This window comes from Anser brachyrhynchus, assembly GCF_964034855.1.
Source record: "Anser brachyrhynchus genome assembly, chromosome: 4".
Lineage (NCBI taxonomy): Eukaryota > Metazoa > Chordata > Aves > Anseriformes > Anatidae > Anser > Anser brachyrhynchus.
In genome coordinates, this window is record NC_137698.1 from 55,428,548 (window position 1) to 55,449,620 (window position 21,073).

At 38.5% G+C, this 21,073-nt stretch overlaps 1 protein-coding gene across 2 annotated transcripts in view; it reads right to left on the reverse strand.

Annotated features, from left to right (window-relative positions):
• Positions 1 to 221: 221 nt before the first annotated feature.
• Positions 222 to 21,073, reverse strand: part of KLF3 (KLF transcription factor 3) — a 28,634-nt gene continuing 7,782 nt past the window's right edge. For both annotated transcript variants that reach the window (XM_080588865.1, XM_080588866.1), the window contains 5 exons: positions 17,642 to 17,738; positions 10,718 to 11,213; positions 10,129 to 10,276; positions 5,377 to 5,537; positions 222 to 4,242 (listed from right to left, as the gene is read on the reverse strand). In XM_080588865.1, coding sequence (XP_080444991.1) covers positions 4,061 to 4,242; positions 5,377 to 5,537; positions 10,129 to 10,276; positions 10,718 to 11,213; positions 17,642 to 17,698 — 1,044 coding nt within the window. In that variant the 5' untranslated portion in view covers positions 17,699 to 17,738 and the 3' untranslated portion in view covers positions 222 to 4,060. The remainder of the gene's footprint in view (positions 4,243 to 5,376; positions 5,538 to 10,128; positions 10,277 to 10,717; positions 11,214 to 17,641; positions 17,739 to 21,073) is intronic.

Below are 21,073 nucleotides of genomic sequence, written 5' to 3' on the forward strand. Positions count from 1 at the left end.
CTGAACTCTCAACTTCTTGATGGCAGGCTCTTTGGATTAGAAATTAATGTGTTTAAACATATTTTACAGACTCTCATAGGGTGGGATTTTCTTGGGGGGAAGGGTAGGTTCTTGTTATTTTTATTCAGTACTGATTTTACACACTTCCTTAGACACTTTTATGAACGTCGGGCATGTGTAACTATCTGTTGTTGCATAGTAGATGATGACATGACCAGAAATAATATTCTGATGGCTTTATTAACAAGTATAATACATATGTATTTTATACTAAATATAGTATGAGGACTGTACAGTACAAATTTATGTTCACAGTTTGACATGACAAAATGTCATTACTGAATTCCCATCGGACTACCAAAGTAGAAACAGTGAAAGTACATTAAACATTCACATCTTTAGTAAGAAAGATTACCAAAATGTCTCCATATTTGCAAGTTATAGTAATGTACACTAGAAACCTTTAATTACCCATTCAGTCTTATTAGCTTATAAAATATATTACATTTTATTAAAACAAATCTGCATAGTTTATACACATATTAAAGTAAATATAACACCCCTGCTATATTTGCAGGTGAGAGATGCTAAGCGGAAAGATTATTTTGACCCTCTAACATTTAAAGTACATAAATAGTAGAAAAGTACTAATATCTGTAAAATACAATGAAAACTGGTGTAGCCCTCTGAAGATATGTAAAATGGATTTGTATTCACCTATATTTTGCTAACCTTGACAGAGACAACAACATATTTGGACAAGATGTGGCATTAGAAATACCACTGCAGCACGGCAGTGTATATTTAAATAAAACCACACTGTAACACCTGCTTAGCTTTATAAGATTGTCATAGAAACTAGTAACCCATTATAATCAAATGGTTTCAACAGGAACATTTTAGTAGAACAGTATTATTTGTTACCTACTGCACAGTGCAACACTGCTAGTGAAAGATGTTTTTTGAAACATACACCGTCTGCAGGATTAGTTTTTTTTTTTTAATCTTTTTATCTAAACTGGCTTCTCTTTAAGTCATAGATGGAAAGACTGGCTGTTAAAAAGTATTTAGTTGTATATATTAAAAAATTTCATGGTACCCCTCAAAGCAAAATTTGCTAAAATGAGTCAACGAGCCACTCAAGATGTAAATGCATGTTTTTCAGCAAAAAGATTAAATCCTATTTGCATGTGACTTTTTTGACATTCCACAGACACCACAGACCCAAGTGATAAATCATACAAACAATGCATTTACATGAAAAAATCTCAAATATTTCTATTTAATTTTTTGTTGTCCTAAATCACAAGGCACATAGCTAAAGACATTTAAAAGTTCTATTGCATCTCCACTGTATTTGTCCCCACCATTATCATAAATATTTTCTGGAAAAAAAGGTACATAGGCTAATGAATGAACATAGTAAATAAAATAGATTAAGTTCTGCAAAGTGACTCTCAGGTAAAGAGAAGTTCAGCCTTTAAGGTATCTGATTTTATATTTCTAGTTTAAAATAATAAAATAAACCCACAACACATTAAAGAAAACATCTTGCGAAAGCCTTAAAAGAGAAATCAAGCATCGGAAAGAAATGTTGCTTAAGCATCCCAAATCTTAGGCGTTTGCATTTGTTAAGCTAAAAATGGGATCAGTTGCCATTAACCCACTTACAGATTAATAGAATCCCACCTACTTTTTTCCCCTAAAATCATTGAGAATTGTTTTTATCCCAGGATAAAAGCTACCAAGTGGCTGTAGACCTGTTCTTGATGCTACAGAAGTTCCAGGCAGCCCCCTCAGTCAGCAACAGGTCTACAATTATCAATTACCATCAAAATTTTGAGCCAAATGAAGGAGGCAATTTCTGACTCCTCACAATGTTGCTACCACTGAAAATAAGAAATGAAAATCCAATGATAACCACCATTCTAAAACAGCTGCTCAACAGCAGCAAGCTTATCAGGGTTAGTAACAAACCAGTCAAGCAAACAGGGACCAATTGATTTTCCAGGTTTTTCAGTTCTGGAGATAAACCGATCAGGGTGAGTCCTAGTGAATTCCTGAGGATTTGGGGTGAGGTAACAGAGCGTATGGATCTTCTTCATAAAAGCTGTGCAAAACCCGCCCCAGCCCAGCACTGCAAACTCCCATTCTGCCCTTTCCAGAGCACAGATGAAGGGCTCTATTCCTTAAATAAAATTGCTGGTTTCATATTCCCATATGTAAGATTTGTTACACAATTTGAACAATACTTTGCATTTTAAAGCAATCGCCATGAGGATGTTTCTCCCCTTTTTCTCTACTGTAATGGGCACGTGTCAGCTGAACTCCTGGTAAACCCTGTCAGCAAGGGACGGCTCCTCACACTCAAGTCTCACGTGTCTGCAGTATTTCAGCCTGGTGTTGGACTCCACAGGATGTAGAAGCACAGCGTTCCTCTCCATTGGTCCTAAAGTACCCACCTTTAGTGCAGATGGGCACTCCACCTGCCTCCCCCTGGAGGATTTTATCAACTTCCTCCTCCCCACAACCCTCCATTTCCCACCGGGTCTTTCCAAGAGAAAGGAAAATCTGACTTCATCATGTTTACATTGCAGGGAATGGTGTTTACCTTACATAGGGGAAAGAACAAAAACTCCATGGTGTGCTAGAGTCTAGACAAATACATCCTGTTTCCTTGTAGTGCCACAATCTGCCAGCTAATAAAGATGTAAACCTTCCTTTCAGTGGCGTTCCACATACCAGAATGTTTCTAGGGTCAGCTGTAGGTTGTTTGAATTCAGCTTGTTCTCTTTGTATTCTACTATGGAGGTGTGTTTGCTAACTGACCTGGGAGTGAGGAGTTGCTGATATGACATTTTAATGCAATAGACATATCCACAGGAAAGCTTAGTCTACCTAGCATTGAGAGACTACTGGAGTCACAGACCAGAATTGTCAAGTGGATGGTTTGGTATACATTTTTATCCAAAACAGATACATGACTCAATTTATCATCAGAAGTGCTTCGTATTTGATGCCATCTTGTCATAAAAATATTGTGAATTAATATCTTAAAATACTGTAGCGTATTAAAGTGGAACTCACAACAATACAGTTTGGAGCATTTTTGACATGACAATTTCTATTTTCTGAGGTACAGCAGAAAGAAAAAAATATCTAAAGTAAAGGAAATGTAGGGGAGTGATTACAGAGGGATAGTCTACATCCCTGAAATGAGGTGTGGTAGGTTTCTATGAGTATCTTTTAATGCCGTGTTACAGGAGAGTACCGTATGTGTTCCATCCATACAGGTGCACAGAAAACAGACATACAGTGTCACGCAAGGTCTTCATTTAACAAATCCACCAGGGCTTTATGCAGTAAGAACAGGACTGTATACTACACTATAATACAGAGGACAGATGACATTGGTTTAGATACAGAATATTATGTGAAGCCCAATTCCTGCTAATTTTTCTTCTTAACTCGGGTGAGTGGTACTATGACTCAGTCTTTCTGTCAAGTATATTGCTTAGATTTATTCCTACGGTGTTATTCACTGTTTGGGCAGAGGGGATTTCTAAATCAGGTGTCTTTCTAAAACTGCTGTATTAACCATATTGCAAAAATCAGTAAGGTTGGGAAATCCATTCATTGCATTGTTGAGCATAAAATGAGAGTGTATCCCTTAGAGGGCACATAAATAAAGTCTCTGGCAAGGACTAGCATTTTGCATATTCAGTAACATTTACTACTTTATCAGTATATGCTGGGTTGATTATACGAAGAAACCAACAAAAGCCGTTTGCTTACAAATTCCCTTATTCACAATGGAATACATTAAACATACTCTCTGCAGAAAGGGTTTGCTTAGCATCCCCAGGAGAAAGAAAAAAAAAAAGTGTTCACATTCTTTAGGTCTGACCCGTGGCAAGGACATAGAAGGGTTAGATAACATCTATTACTGACCATATGTAAGCCTTTAATGGTATAAACTCAGAGATTCAGACCAGCTGAACCCAAATTAAAATGCATGTGTAAAAAAAAAGTGTTGACAGGAGTCAGGGACAGAAGACACTCAGACTAGCATGTGACGTTTTCTGTGAAGAGCAAGATGGTCCGAACGTGAAAAGCTACGGTCACAGTCTGGGCACTGAAAGGGTTTGATTCCTGTATGCTTGCGGAAATGCCGCGTTAGTTCATCAGAACGAGCAAACTTCCACGTGCATCCCTCCCAAGTGCATTTGTACGGTTTTTCACCTGGAAAAAGAAACACAGAAGTGGTGATTTAAGATACAAAAACATCAGTTATTTGACAGACTTACCCTCTGGCCTTGTCAAATTTCAGCAAGAACTTTCAAGCTTATTCAAAAAGCCTCCCACCAGCACTGGGCTGCAGAGTATTCTGCACTGGAAATCGTGCAAAGTTAACAGATCAAAAATTGTTTCCTGCCACAACTTATTTTTGTTATTGTCTCTCTGTTCCTCCCTCTGCCATATCAGCACTTGTTTTGTCTCATCAAGCCCAGAAGTGTGAAAGTTTAAGCATTTGTTCAAGTATTTTCAAAAACAGGACCTCATAGGGTAGATTAGTTGGGGAAAGGATTGGTGCTATCTTTCAACACAGCTGGTAGAAATCTCGCTGTGACCTCTTACAGTTTCTATAGTATGCATGACAGGCACCTCTGTCACGAGCAGCTCAACTTAAAATCTTTCTCAATAACTATTTCTAATACGTGATCCTCACTCTCTTTCACACCACTGTGCAGCCAAACAGGTGAAGGAAGGGCTGACTTGTGTAGAGATGTAAGACAGACATAAACTGGGCTCCATTTCACTTAAAAGTGTCTTGTTTGCAAAGATCTTGGATGTACATTCAGCATGTCAAGGTGAACCTTTCTGTGGAGAAGAGTGATGGGGATATTGGAACGCTCAGAAAAGAGCACTATTGGACCAGTGGTTAGCATGTCCCCATGAACCAGACCTGTTTGTCTTTGGCACACAGTCCAGACTTTTGTAAACCGGCTACTCCCATGGAAGTCTCAGTCAAATTTAGCAGTGATGTAAGAGGTATGGTAGGGCAATTTGAACTGATTTGGTGTTTACAGGGTGTGCAGAGTGAGTAATCTGCAAGCAACTGGACAGAAAATGAGCAAAGAGCCAGTGAATGTAAAGCATACAGCATGATCCTACTCTGGCTTACAGTCTCGCGGGTTTTTCCTGCTACATCCTCTCTTTCGCTCAGCCCATAATTATATTCAGAACACTGCCAGATCTAATCTATGTTATTTTGTTGTTTACACCTGTGGTAATCTGGCAATTAGTACAAACTAAAAGCTTAATCTACTGTTTTACCAGAGGCTTGATGAAAGAAAAGCATAGCAATGCTCAAACCTGTATGGGTTCTTCTGTGAGCTTTCAGGTGGGAGCTTTTAGTGTAGACCTTGTTGCAGCCTTCATAATCACATCGATGTATTCTGCGTTTTCTTTGCGTGTCTGGTGATTCCACAGGTAAAGGTCTCTTTCCAGGCTGAACTATAACCGAAGGGTGATTCCTGTGAAGTTAAGTTCCATGTTAAAAATGAAGAACATTTAGCACAGCAAACGTCAGTTAATATGATTCATAACAGAGTCCTTTATTCACTACCACGCTGTCTCTTGGCAGAAAGAACAACATTACATGCATGTCGAAAAATTCAAGAGGGTTTAGCAAATTTCATGTAATCTAGCAGTAATGTTTTTGAATGTTTACTCACTTTGCAGCATGATGTAGCCATTTTTACTACTAACTAGCTTTTTTAAAACTTACAAAGAAAAGAACCCCTTCAAATTCCCGTTTTTCAGTCAAACTCAGATTTTTCAAACTATGACTTCGTAGTGAACTTTTGTTGTATTTATTTGCAGCTTTTCTTCTGCCTTAAAACGCTGCTAATTTGCTTGTAATTAGAAATGGCTATTCCATACTATTAAAGAAATTGTATCTTTAGGCTTTCAAAGCAGAACTCAATCTTTATTGTTCCAGCCACTCCTTTAGAGAGTAATTAAGAATTTCCTGTTTGGTGCTGGCAGGAGGGTGCGGCCTCCCTATACCACTGACGTCAATTCCTAAAAGTAGAGTTTAGCCTGTGCAACACACCCACAGGATGTCTAAAGCTGGCTCTCCACCTTCATAAACATTTTTTTGCTTTGAAGCCCACAGGTACAGTGCAGGTAGGACATGTACTAACTGCATACAGCCTTCCATAACAAATAAAAACATAAACATTCGCACCTCTGAAAATACATCGAGGTTCTCAAAAGGTGTCATTCACTACAGGTATTTATGTTTGAACAACAACCTGACTGCACCATTGGGCAGAACCTTGGTTCTTTCTTCCATGTCAGTGTTAAAAGAGGAAGTATGTTTGTCAGAAATGTAAGTGGCATTATGAACCTTGCAGCCTCACAAAGCTGTAGTTTTCAGCTGATCAGCAGGTCCGTATTGGTTCTTTTTTATTTATTTTTTAGCTTGTAACTGAAACTTAGTATATAATGTGCAGATATTAGTATTCCTTGTTCTAAGACCAGCCCCTGCATCTGATAGATATAAGCTTTCTACAACTCCAGTCCTTTCTCAGTGACTGTATTTCACGTTTCTTTACAAGCTGATTTACATTTAATATCACTAGGTTTATATGGAGAGTTACTTAAACCAAGTTCCTTTAGGGCCTAATATTCAGAAATGCTGAATGACTACTTCTCACAGCAAAATCATGGACACGTGCTAAAGGTCCATTGGTGAAAAAAAAAGGGAAGAAGAAAAAACACTCATCGGGCACAGCAAAGAAAAGTTTGTGCATGGTTTAACAAGAAAAATAGTTTCTATTAGTCTCCACAGCAGCAGGATGGAAATTACTGAAGTGAGAAAAGTTTCATTCTAGTAACCATTCTGTTATTACAGAGTTACCAGCTTTAAACTTGGGTGTTTCTGTGACTGTTGAGTGATGCACTCTTCAAGCACACATTAAATCCAGCTAAAAGTACTGTAATGGCAGAAAACCCAAGGCAATGATTTTAGACACAGATGTACATACTCTTAAATAAGAGACAGGCTTTTAGCTTCTGGAGAAATGCTTTAAAGTAATGTTCAGTTTTACTGCTGTAGCATACTACTCTTTCTGGAGAAGCTCTGGCTTAGCCCAGCTAGCAAACTTGGTTTAAGTATCTATGTATGGAGGGTACTCTTGGATACTGTCACAGCTGGAAAAACCGAGAAAGAGGATACTGACTGTATGCCATTTGTGATTGTTCATGGTGTAAGAGTGCATACATAAAATGCTGCATATTTGTCTCATTTTCCATTTGGAGGAAAGCAGGCTGGTTAAGACTACAGAATGTTATTAACATTCAGATAGGGGATGGCAGTTCTAAAAAAAATGGTTAAGACGGTGTCAAAAATCAGAGGTAAGAATTAATTGTTAATAATAAACGCACAGCCTTCTTCCGTCCCTTCTTACACAAGATACAAATTCATGCAAGGCTAACCATGTAGGCATGGTTCTGTAATAGTTAAGAGTATCTTCCAAAAAGCATGTTGTAATTTCAGCATCTTTTTCTACTTCTTTACCAAGAGACCACACTATATTGCTAGCTTGAGTTAGACTTGGACACTTATGCTCGCAAGAGAATATAACATTAACGAGGCTTCTTATACTCGTCAGAGATTTTTACCTGAAGTTTGATTTTAGAAATCACTGCATAGTTACATCAACTATCAGACAGTCTAGGAAGTCCAACAATCCCTACAGAAATGCCACCAACATTATATACATAATTCATCTGCCAAAAACTAATGCTAATTCAAAATCAGTCACTTAAAAGTGAGACTGAGCCTACACCCCTGTAACGTAACTTCCCCATGTGTCTGAATGTGTGTCAAAACTTTGGGCAGTTGGAACCTATGAAAAATGACAAAAACAACCTAACGTGTAACTACAGCTCATATTGCTGAGAGAGAAGATGATGAAGCTGTGAGACAACAGGGAATTTTGTAAAGGTTTAATTCTCTCGTCTTGTAACTTCTGTGATTTGTCTATTTTTTAAAATGATGAAAGGTAGAAACTACCATATACAAACTGCTTGCTGCAGATACAGCAGAATTTGAACTCGAAAGGGCTCGCTTTAGGAATGAGCATGAACCACAGCTCTACAGGTCAGCTAGGAAGCAATTTAAGGAAGGAATATGAGTACTGGGTCTCCACGAACACAATGCCTCTGCATGGGCAAATGGATGAGATGCTTTGGGAACAGACCGCTCCCATGTAACAATGCTGCTTGTATCTTGCAGCAAATTTTACATTCCTTGCTTGGCGGATGGGTTTCCTGTGGAAACTGGACTCACTGGGAAATAGTTAATGCAAATCACTAATGCAGGTGACAAGCCTACAGAAGTCTCAGCCCTGGAGGAAGGGTGTGGTATCAGCCAGGAACAGCGCTTACTGGTCTGCTCCTCTTAAAGATACCAAACACAGAACAGACGTGCAGCGTTTGATACCCCTGACCCCGCAGAAGTTAGTTCCAAGTACATACAGACCTGACTACCGCGTGTGTTGGGTCCACTGCGGAAGACAAGTCACCACCTAGTAACCACGGAAGTTTTCTATTCCATTGTAACAGAACACACAAGCTTACTTTTAAATAAACAGCATCCTGCTTAGGAAAGCTAGCTGGCAACCAGTTAACTGTCATTGCGCCCAAAAAGGCAGAAATGGTGCAAGTACCAAATTAAATGCTAATCAGAGTTAATTGCAAAGAACCTGCAGCCTGAAACCCACACCTAAGGTGCTGAGAGACTTGAAAATGAGGAGGGGTGCCTGGAAGAAGCTTGTGTAGGGTGCAGCCAGCTCTGGAACAACAGCACGCCTTTGCTCTGAAGGACATGCAGAAGACTGCCAGTCCCATGCTTTCTCTGGTTAGAATTATATGATCTTTAAGGTCCCTTCCAACCCAAACCATTCTCTGATTCAGCCGGTGTTCCTGCACTCACACACTGTTTTTGGGAGTCTGGCTCGGAGTCCTTCTTCCCCACTCGAGGAGGTGAGGCCTTGTACAATGGCTCAGAGGGTGATGGCAAGGAGGAAGGAAGGGAAGAAATGGATTCCAAGGTCATGTACCATGAAACTAGCTCAGTTCCCAACTTCACGTCCTGCCAGAGCCACACCACCAGCCTGTGTGTCCACCCAGAGCAGTGCCTGCTGAAGCTGAATTCTGGACAATTCCATGGGTTTGTTAAGTTGGAAGTGTTTTTTTTTTTTTTGTAGGGAAATTGTAAAAGAAAGTGTGGCCATGGTTGCTCAGGTACTTGCTGAGAAATTTTTAACATTTCCAATCAAAAAATTTCTGCCCCAGACCGGCTTCTTCTTTCTAGCCCTTGCTCTGCTTTCTGCAAATAGGACTGCTTTAAACCTGATCAGATCTGTGATCCAGTTCACAGACTGGTCCCAGTAACAGCTGTAACAGCACAAAATGAGTTGGTACTTGGGTGCAAACAAGTGGCAGGGGAGGAGACAGAGCTTCCGGAATTACTTAAGCTGCCAAAAAAAACATTTGTGGAACAATGGCCTCAGGTAAACATGGAACTTCACTGGGTATACAAAGAACTTGTAGGCCTGAGGGGTTTCTTTCCACTGGGTAGCCAAATTTTTTTAAAAGACAAAGAGGTACTCCAAGAAAAGAAAGTCGAAAGAGTATTTTTAAGGAAAGGTATTTTAGGTCATATAAATACAGAAATCAGTATGGAATGTCTTCAATGTATTTTTCTAGCTTGATGCTGGTTTTACATAAAGATGTATCACTGACTTACTGGCAGTCCTACTGTCAGCGAATCGTAGGATTGGAAGCAGCATTACTTCAGAAATGCGTTATATAAATATGACAGATCTACATGGTTGCTATGTAGAAATATATTATCTACTCCTATGTTGTCAAAGAGGAAAAGAAAAAAGTTGCAATCACATCTCACTGTGGCAGCTGCGGGGAAGGATGTTTTTCTGTATTTTACCACATGTCAAACACAGCGACTCTCCCTCACTCCTCCAAATTAGTAACTACTGCAATGAACTGCATTTTGTTACCCTGCTGATCTTGGGACTACCGTTAGCTACTTACTCTTGCAGCATCACTTGCTGGGGAGACAACGAGGTCATTGGAGGTGACATTCGTTCAGGATAGAAGTCAGTCTTCGATGGTTCGCTTCCTGGTTCTACTTTAATTGTTTTCTTCAGTGTAGGCTTCTCGAAAGACTCAATGACAGGCACTGTATGGGGAAGGGTCAGAGGAGGAAGGCAACATATCAAAAATATAGGCAGCTACATAAACAGATATACATAAAAATCTACAGTTAAAGCAAAAGAACCCCTCCCCAAGCTTTATATTTAGTGCAGCAATTTATACAAACATATAAAATCTTCTGGTTTTAGTCTATCTAATGATGAACTATGATTCAAAAAATTTCAATTCACATTTTCATCAATTCAAATCTCAATAGGCCTACTAAGATAAACAGCTTTATGCAGGTATAAAATAGAACAGAATGGTAAGTTTGGTAAAATATTTACATAGTAAACTCTTTGCCTGCATATTTTAGAAGAACAGAAATTATGTCTCCATTTCCTCAAACATGAAAAACACATGAAGAAGTGCCTGGGTATATTTTCCCAGGATGAGAGGATATAAAAAAGAAACTGACAACACAAACCTTGCATGCTACTTGGACTTTCCATCTCATCTGTAAGAACTGTGGACACCATGATGGGCTGCTGGAGATGGGGAGCATACATAAAAGGAACGGGCTGGACCACAACAGGCTGGATAACTGGGAGTATTCCAGGGCTTCTCAGTCCATGGCGTGAAAGAGCAGCAGCCATTACAGGTGGGATTGTTATGGGCATAGATAAAGGCTGTACTCCTGGGGGTGATGGCGTGAATTTACTGATAGGTGAGCTGGGTGAGGACAGAGTCAATCCGGGTGAAGTTCTCCTGTGCACAGTCTGAAATTTCAAGGGGGAAGGAGAACTTCCAGTGGAAGGTGGTGAGCTTCGTTTGTTCACCGTAAGGTCTACTGGCTCCATCTGGATTCCATTCGATAGTCCGTCAGCGTTTGAGTAGAATTTATTGTGCAACATGCTCGGTGTAGAATAAATGACGCTGTACTTGTTTGGCTTCATTTGGTCCATGTAATTGGACGGGTATGACTGTCAGAAAGAGCAGAAAAAATAAAGATCAAATCATGAATCGATGTGCATAAAACTACAGCTGAAAAAGAATGACAGCTAATAAAACTGAGGCAAAATGAAAAAGATTCAAGAAAACATTTTAATGTACTTTCTAAACAAAAGTGAATTAAAGCCTAAGACTTCACTCAGAGGAAGTTACTCACGTACTGATTCACTAACTGTTTCAGAAGCAATGCAAGACAGATGGTGAAAAATAAATCCTCAAAGCTCATTCAATGTTTTTTCTCCCTCAAAAACTGCTTTTCATATACTAAGTTGCACATTACTTAACTGACCCAGCAGACACATGGTGCTATGCCCACTACTTAAGTATAAAATGAGGAACACGAAGTCATATGATGGATCCCAATCAACTGCTTAAGTAACTGGAAAACAATACCTCACAATTGTCACAAGAACAAGGAATCAACTATTTGCAGCCTGTGAGTGATAAAAAAATATACAATTGAGCTATATAACCTATGGGTGATAAACTCAAGAGTGAAACAGGTAAATTCTAAACCTCTGTTTTCTTTTTTTCTTCAGGGTAAAAAAAAAAAAAAAGCAGCTAACTAGCCAGTCTGATTTTGGAAAACTAGTACAAGGCATAAATATTTGGAGCGTTGGAAGAAGATTCCTGTCAGTTAGTGGTAGATAGCAGTTCTCATTACAGGATCGCATAAAACCCAAAGTTAATCTTAACCTACGCGATGATGTCCACATTTCAGTAAAAATATTTTTTGTAAACCATAAGGTATTAACAATCATTTCTGTAACATTTCAGAATGTTTCTTCTTGGAGGAAAACTTCTAGCAGTGAGTCTTCCTGGTTTCTTACCTTTGTCTTCCCTGTAAATGACATTTGACTGTAAATGTTGATGATAACCAGAAGTATTATTGCAAAATGACACAAACATAATTTTCCTCATTTTCTTTGAAACAGTGAGTTTAGAAAATATTGTATTTTCCTGATGCCTTCATACTACCATGATGAGAAACAACAAATCTGAGTCTATAAAATACTCTTAACTAATGTTATTTTCAAATAAAGCAGCATATAAAAATTGTGTTTAATATTCAAACAGTAAGTATCACATTAAAAACTCTGAAACTTTAATTAATCTTTTTATGACTTAAAAATTCAGTTTATAAAAATGTTCATCTTTTGTGGTAACTGGTTCCGCACAATTCTATAAATATGCCATTATTGCATGCATTGTGGGGTAAAACAAGTTCTGTGGGTATGCCACCATTGCTGAGCCAATTGATAATGAATTTATTTGAATTCCAAGTGATGAAGGGCTCTGAATATTGATAGAGTTTAATATTTAGTTATCAGTTACATGAAAATAACAAACTCCTGTGATCTGTACAGTTCTCTGCGTACCACAGCGCGCATGAATTCACGCATAGCAGAGCCTTGTGCATCTTGCACAAGTGCACTCGTCTGAACCCTACAGCTTAGGAAGACTGCAAGAATACCACAAAGCAAAAAGACCGTGCCCTTTAAATCTTAGGGAATGGCTTTGGTCATTGAGTCAAAGAATGAAGCATCTCCAAGCTGTACCCAATTCTTCAAGTAACACTCAGTGTGTGTTGAAAAACTACCGAACTATTAAGATGTTGTACTGAGACTTGTAAACTGGAAAAGTTAAGTAACATATATTTACACAAGCAAGAAATACTTTCTAAAAACTAGGGAGCAAATAATTTTATTTTTAAAAAGTGACTTTATTTTAGGGACTTGGTATTACCTCTCATGCCTTGCAGTATTTTTCATAAAAGGTTTTCATTGTTGTCATTAATCTGGCACAGATGGCATCAGCTACTTATGGCAGTTTGGGGAAGCTGGATCATTTTTCTAAACTTTTCTTCCTTTCATGAATGTAATTGTCATGTTTCTATCTGAACAGCAGATAAAGTTGTGAAAGAAAAATGAGGTGCAACAAATTATTTTCTTTATGGCAAGAGAGATTTTCATCATCTAAAGAAGCAGAAAAATGCCTCCTTATGCCTCTCGCATTTCAACAAAGAGAAGAAAAAAAGGGGGAATTTCTTGAATTTATTTGTGTACCTAATTTTTTGCGGTATGTGAGGCTTTCCAAATCTGTGTTGGGTACAGGAAGGGTGGAAAAGACAAGAAGGATGCTTGAACAACCAAAAGTGGGATATCTGCTATCAGTCAAAGCCTACTTGTAATACGTTTTTGTTGAAATGTATTCTTCACAGACTTCACAGTGCCCTTCTGTAAATCGGGAGCATTAAGAATAGCAAACAAAAAAGCCTGACTGCCACTGCTTGGCCTTCAAAATGCCACCAACTGCAGTAAGCAGGAGTGTATTCCATAGCCCGCAAGAGCAGTCTTTTCTCACCAATCCTAGACCTTCCCCTGGGGACTGCAGCCTGTTCCATCCTGACCAGATCTCTACCAAATCTGCAGCCGTACTAAGTATCCTATGTTGGAAATACTAAATGCTCAGCATTGATGCAAAGTATGCTGTTGGAACAACGTAAAACTGGATATTATTGCTCTGTCTGCCCAAAATATTTAAGCTGATACACTTTATTGGATTTCCATTGTGGGAATTAAGAGTGCCTGCAGGAGTTCAGTCTGACTTGGATTAAAAGAAGAAAAAAAAAACAACACACAAAGAACCCACAAATTCTCACTTTCCTTTAAGTTCTGCTTTGATGAAACATCCCTGTGCAGAACAGTGTAACCCCACAGTAGCTCACTACTAAGATGCAGGGTTGTATTTCAACTGATATTCCTTCACAGTCTCCATCCAGATCTTTTTTGTTTGGTATGATACTATCCCTCTTGGACCTTTCTAAGCAGTTCATTTCCCTTTTCTTGCTGTTCAAGGAACTTCTGATATTGTAGTTATCATTCAAAAGTATCCATATGGTTGATACATTTAAATCAGTAATCCCAAAACGAGGAAGAATCACCATGCTTCTCTTCTTGACGAGCTATCAAAAAAGACCAGCCGAACGTGTCAAAAGCACCTATCAGCCCCCAGAAGACTGCTGCTTTCACAAGGGGACATTACGAAGCACTACTCTGATAGCATTTGCTAAACTCTGTTGAACTGCCACAGTGAAACATATCGTTTGTTGTACAGGGTAACAGATTTCAAAGAAAGTCATCAAGTCTTTTTCAAACTACATGACCCCATGAATTTAACTGTAGTCTAGCCAGACTTTTACAAAACTAGGAACAGATGAAGAACCTGCTTACATACTTACACGAGCTGTCAAATCAGTATCACGGAAGAGAATGAACAGGATTTAGTCCAGAGTAGCTAATAAATGAAAAAGCATGCTAGTAGACAAGTTAAGACCACAATCCCTCATGTAGCACATTGCACTTTGCCTTAAAAAGGGGTGAAACAAGTTTTTTGTTTTTCTTTTTTACTGATGGAGGAGCAGAGAAAACCGTTTATTTCAATTCAAAGAAAGATGGTCACACATAGAAAAGGAACTTCTTTCACTAAATGGTCACTGGTGCTTGTCCAAATGTTCAAAAAGTCCTCACAGAAAATGTTTAGGTAGGATTCAGATGACTCTGACACTAGTTCACTACGAATTATCATAAAATGTGTTTAATAATTCAATAATTCAATTCAATAAATAGCATGCGTTGTTGGTAGAGTGATGAAATGCCGTGGGTGCGAGCTGCAGTCATCTGAGAAGTATAGTTAATCCTTTCAGCCACACGCCCTGAAATACAGCGGAGTCAAGACTATAATTTGTTTCCCTCTCCCACCCCAACTAATGGGATTTTTTAAAGACAGACTTTATACCTACAGACAGTGGATGCTCGGGTAAAATAACCAATCATTCCGAAAGGGCTTCATTTAGTCTGACCTCTAATGATACTATTGGAATGACAGATACAATACAAATCCTGATTTTGAAACTGAGTTATGTCAGCCCCTGTTAAACTGAATCCTATGCTCAACACCTCCAAAAAACGACACGAATAGTTTGTCTTTCCTTCTACCTCCTCAAAAGAAGGTCAACAACACTAACGTACTTGGCTATGGCTGCTAGCCCTTCCTATGTTCTCTCCGTGCCATGCCTTTAAAGGCTGTTCCTGCTGGGCAGCCTTGGCAGGAGGGCACCAGGGAAGCTACACGACCAAGAAGTGCTGGGGAAGCCAGGAAGACCTCAAGGGCTTGGGCTCAACAGCCTGCGTCTGTACAGAACCTGGAACAAACTTACTCCTCAGCTCGAGGCAAACCTGAGTGATCTCCACGAGGGAAACGTCACCCAAATAATGTCCTTTCATCTGAACTTTCTCAGGAAAGGCTCCCAAAATCCCCCAAATCTTCCTTTCCTGCTTTTATTTTGTATTATGCAGTAACTGAAAATATACGCATTTGGTAAAATGCTCCAAATAGCCTCTAGGAGCAGCTGAGAGTGACAGCACTGAGTTAAGAGGATGCCCAAGATGACACCAGAGGTCCAACCACACCTCTGATGTGTAAGCAGCACGCGGCATAGAATACACAACATCTGGAACTACAGTCCTGAAGTGCATCATGGTTGGGAACGTGCCCTTGTTCTTCCCATTGCAGGTTCTCCCTCTACCGCTGTTCTGGGGGAGAGAAGGCTCACTCCTCTCCTGGTCAGCCTTCTGAGGGACTGACCCTGCCCAGGATGCTGGGGCAGGATCTCCCGCCTCTCACGTGCATCATCCCAAGCCACTACAGAACCTTTTTTGGGAGATGAAGGCAAATGTGTACAAAAGACAGCTCATGGTGTCTCTATAGTGATTTTCTGTTACTCATGTATTAACATTTTTATTGTACAGGTGGCCCACTTTCTGCCTTTGATAGACACCATAAAACATCCTTAGATAATCACAGATAATCACCACTAATCTTACTAAGGACATGCAATAACTGTGATTGAAGTCACAGACAGACTGATCAATACTAAAGTTCTTTCTTGACCCCAATATTGGAATTTGTCAATATGCTTACACCCTCAGTAATAGGCCAATTATTTTTCTATCACTGCTCAGAAGTAAATAAGCCCCATGGAAGTCAAGTTTTGATTTTAAAATGAATATAAAACTTAACTCTCAAGAACTGTCATTAGTAGCACCAAAGAAATCAGAGTGCTCACAGATGTATTTAATTTAATGGCGATTATTCTACATTTTAAATAAAACAGGAAACAAACTTTTCACTGACAGATGCCAGTCAGAGCATGAGTTTAATGAGTTTAATGCACCCTAATTTATGCACACTGACTTCACACTTTTAATTGATCAGCCTTTCTAAGGGTGTGGTTTCATGTCACACTTAATCTGATCTTATTGCAGGCTACTGCTGAAAGAGGAGGTCCTGTTCCCTCCTCCTTCCCCCTCCCCTTGCTCTAGCATTGAGCAGCTGCAGAGTGAATCAGATTAGTTTCCTGATCTGACAAAAAAAAAAAAAAGGGGGGGGTATTTTTGGTGGGTTAGCAATTCTGACCATTCAATGGGCTGATCCAAAGAATCCAAGTTATTCTGTGTCACACAATAGCCTCATGTCATACAAAGAAGACAGTGGGAGCAAAAAGCTGAAAAAGAGGGATAAAAAAAAAACAATCTTTCCTTTCAGCAGCAGCAGCAGCCTGAAGTTGAATAGGTGAGGTATAGATGAAACTGCTTCCTAAGGTTGTATTTCCCTGGCACCCTAAATCATCATAGTTCAGTGTCCCCTTCCCAGCTACACGTTCCTGTTGCTCTTGCTTATCAAACATTTTGCAGAGCTGACCCTATATACCAAGTTGAGAGAAAATTAACCCAATCAAAAAGCCAAGTCTCCACTTCTTTTTCTCCAGTCCTCCTACACTGTTTCTCATCTGATTACACAGTAAGATAATTAATCCAGCATACCCAGGAAAAAAGGCATTACTTTTTTTGTCAGGATTAATTTTCTGCTGGTTAGAGCACTGAGTTAGCCCTAGGCACATGTGGTCAAGACCAGGAGAGAAAGAGAAAGGGGATGGGGAGAAGCTGTTCATTTAGTTCAAAGGTGTAACACTGAAACCACAGGCTCTTGCCAATTCACTGTGAAGTCTGGCAGCTTAATTTCAACCTACTTCCATCAGCAGCATGACCTAAAGAGATCGTATTTGCAGTGTGTGGGTGAGGAGTTCTTGGATGTTCTCTCTTCTGCTCTGTGGATGGGAACACCAGCAGAAGTAAAGCTGCAGGTCATTTATGGACAACAAATTCATGAAGTACAGAAAAAGTCTTCTTACACTACAAGTCTTATTGCCCTAATATCAAAATACAGATTCACAGCCTTTCCTAGACTAGTCTAAAGCTTGGAGAAATCTTGGTATAAATTTATAGATGGAAAAACTACAGAGTCATTACAATGGCTAAAATATTTTTAGAAGTCTTACCACTGAAATAGGGTCCATGGCTTCTTGCTTGATAGGGACTGGGTCAAACATTAGCATCTTTTTTATTCACCTGTTCTGATGCCTGCGATGTCCCGGCCTACACATGAAAGACAATGTGTTAGAAAGCTGCAGGAAAGCCCCAATTTAACTTTCTGAATTGTAGAGAACTTACTATTCGCCAGGTAAATGTCTGTATTTATCCATCTCTAATACAGTTTCTTAAATATTTGACAGAGCTTCATTAAAAAAAATAATTTATCTTAAGTTTATTCTTCCCCACTCACCACTGAAATAAAGGGACATCTGCTCACTTTAATGAAAGTTGATGTGAATTTTTATTGTTCATGTCTGTATATCAACCTTCATTAGCTGTCAGTGTGTAAACACATCACTGTTTAGACCATACACTTCTCATCATGATTTTAACTTTAGAATAATCTTGTATAGCTGACAATATAGTGAACTGAGTCTGGAGAGAATCTCTTTCCTAAAAGTCCTCACAGAAAAGCCAAAACCTTCATATGCAATGACACAGAAATCAACACAAAGGAAAGATGATTAAAAATCAGGACTAATTTGGAGAGGTACATTCAACGTGCTACAATAACTTAACATTAAAAAAAACCTAAGTTATTTTCCCAAGAGAATAGATTTGCTGACAATTCAACAATAATTTCTGCTAACTATGCAAAGGAAAAGCACTCCAAAAAATCTGGCTGTATTCTGTGCAGCTTCAGTTGTTTTTTCTACAATGTTCAACCTTACTTTTCCAATTCTAACTTATCTTGAACTGCCTGAAAAAAAAAGTATTTAGCACAAAGCACGTCATCACTTAACTATTGTATTACATATCTTTGGTCGAGTTTGGAAGATACTGTGCAGGAAAAGAATAGAATATCTCTGCTGAGTGGGCCATAAAGTAAAGCAAAAAGTAAAACTAAGAGAAGCAAAGTAATAGTTGTTCTCAGTGACACGTAGATGTTGGTATGCATTTATATACTAGTTGAGATGATATATATGACTGATGTTCAGTGAGGATGTTCTGATCACATACAAGTACACTGCACAGCCCTGCAGGAAGTGGTCTGACGTCTCTAAGATGTTGACAAAAAACTTGCATTTACTTTTGACCAGTAGATGGCACTGGAAATAAACGAATACAGCCAGACAGACACCATCTAGACAATTTCACTCCAAAGGAAGTAGGCTGAAGGCTCAACAACAGATTTGTAGTTGTGCTGGAAAATTTCCCAAAAAATGTAAACGAAATATTAAGATATACCTGCTTCATGTAAAGCTAATGAGCTACGCTAATGAACAATCTTGCAATTAACTGCCACATGTGTTTGTAAATAATAAACTGCTAAATGCTTCCAGAGAAAGATGGCATGAGCTGTTACAAGTCTATCATTAATTATTCAGGTATATGAATAAAGTTTTTAGAGTTATGGAAAATATTACAATATATTTGTAATAAAATATAAACATGAAATTTGTATATTTGTATTATATAAATTATATCTGCCGATTAACAGAATCAAATTAGGATCAAAAATGAATTAATGTATCTTCATAACTTTTCATTAGAAAATCATAGGCCTGATAAAAGCAAAACTGAAGAAAAAAAAGGAGAAAGTTAAACAGAACATCTCAATGCAATTTCAAGTTTAAACTTAAAACGTACTGTTAGTTTAGGAGCAGTTCTGTTTAAGATGACTCAACTTACTAAAAGTTGTGATAATTTTGTTAACCACTTTAATCATGCTTGCAAGAAGGTTATCAACCATACTTCTTTTCTTTGAATGGTTATTTTTTTCAGGTTTTTATATTTCCCGGACAGAACTAACATTTCAGAAGACTGTTTCCCAGAAATATATCACATTCTATGCACTGAGTACACACATGTATCTATGCATCACTTACGCATGGTCCACCGACACATATATGCATTGTGAAAACAGAAGAAAGAGGTACTTTTAGACATGAAGAGTATTTACAGAAAAATTGCACCACTTCAGACTTCATGCAGAAGATTTTGGAAAAACTCTGCTTTCAAGTTTCCAGAAACTTCAGTTTTTAGTTTGAATGGGCATTGACAGTGACAACAACTTGTACTTTAGTGAAGAGAGGAAGAAGAGAAGAGAAGAGAAGAGAAGAGAGGAGAGAGAAGAGAAGAGAAGAGAAGAGAAGAGAAGAGAAGAGAAGAGAAGAGAAGAGAAGAGAAGAGAAGAGAAGAGAAGAGAAGAGAAGAGAAGAGAAGAGAAGAGAAGAGAAGAAGAGAAGAGAAGAGAAGAGAAGAGAAGAGAAGAGAAGAGAAGAGAGAGAAGAGAGAGAAGAGAAGAGAAGAGAAGAGAAGAGAAGAGAAGAGAAGAGAAGAGAAGAGAAGAGAAGAGAAGAGAAGAGAAGAGAAGAGAAGAGAAGCAGTTTGTTCTAAGAAACCAGTCAGGCTCCCCAGGCTATTCATTTGTCATTTTGCAGTTTTAAAACTGGATTTTCTTCAATTTAAGAATTAGTCCTTTCCTCCTTTTGCTCCAAGAAAGTGCATGAAAGACTTCTGTTTCACATTTCACTTCATGCTACACATCTGAGTGTTTCTTGAAAGGACTCGAAATTACTGTGCAGGAATTAGAGTGCCACTGACAACAGAAAGTGTACTGCACCAAGTAAAAGTGAAAAGTAATTCTCGGTCTTTCTCAGATGCAGTCATCTAAGAACAGTAGCAGAAAACATTACTTTTATTGCTGCATCATAGTGCAGAAATTGAGTACTCCTTCATCATGTGTTACTCTTAAGAGATAGCTTTTCTTTCCCAGTTTGATAGCAAGTAGAAAAATTTTCAAGAAAGGAAAACCAATGAATGTATAACACTTGGTCTTGTTGGTCCAGATTAGAAAGCTTGATTCTTACTTTGTGGAAATTGATAGAGCTGCTAGAGAGTCAATATAAATCAGCTTTGGTCTGTCATTTAAAATTCAGCTCAGAGTGACACTTTCCTAAGACTGCAAACAAACTCATAAAACCATGCTCTTTGTGTTTAGAAACAGTGCTCCAAAGAGATTGCTTGGCCCACATTCACAAGGAAATACGGCTACAGACACGTTAATAAACACACAAATACACCATGCTACTTCAAGTAAGAAGTAACAGTAGTTTTTCTTAGTTATTTGTAAAATTATGCCTACCAAAGTCAAAACCTTACTATGTCTTTCCCCTAAACATGTGAGAAGGGGCCAACAGGGAAAGTAAACAATCTTACTTGTTTCTATTACAGAGGAATGAAAAAAACAGTTGGGTTCTACTTTACACACTGATTTCATAATATGCTTGTTTGAAAGCCCACGAACTGTTTAGTAAATAAAACTAATTTCTGGAAAATCAAAATACTGTTCCTATTTTCTGAGGTACCCTTAAAATAACAGTGAAGAAACAACA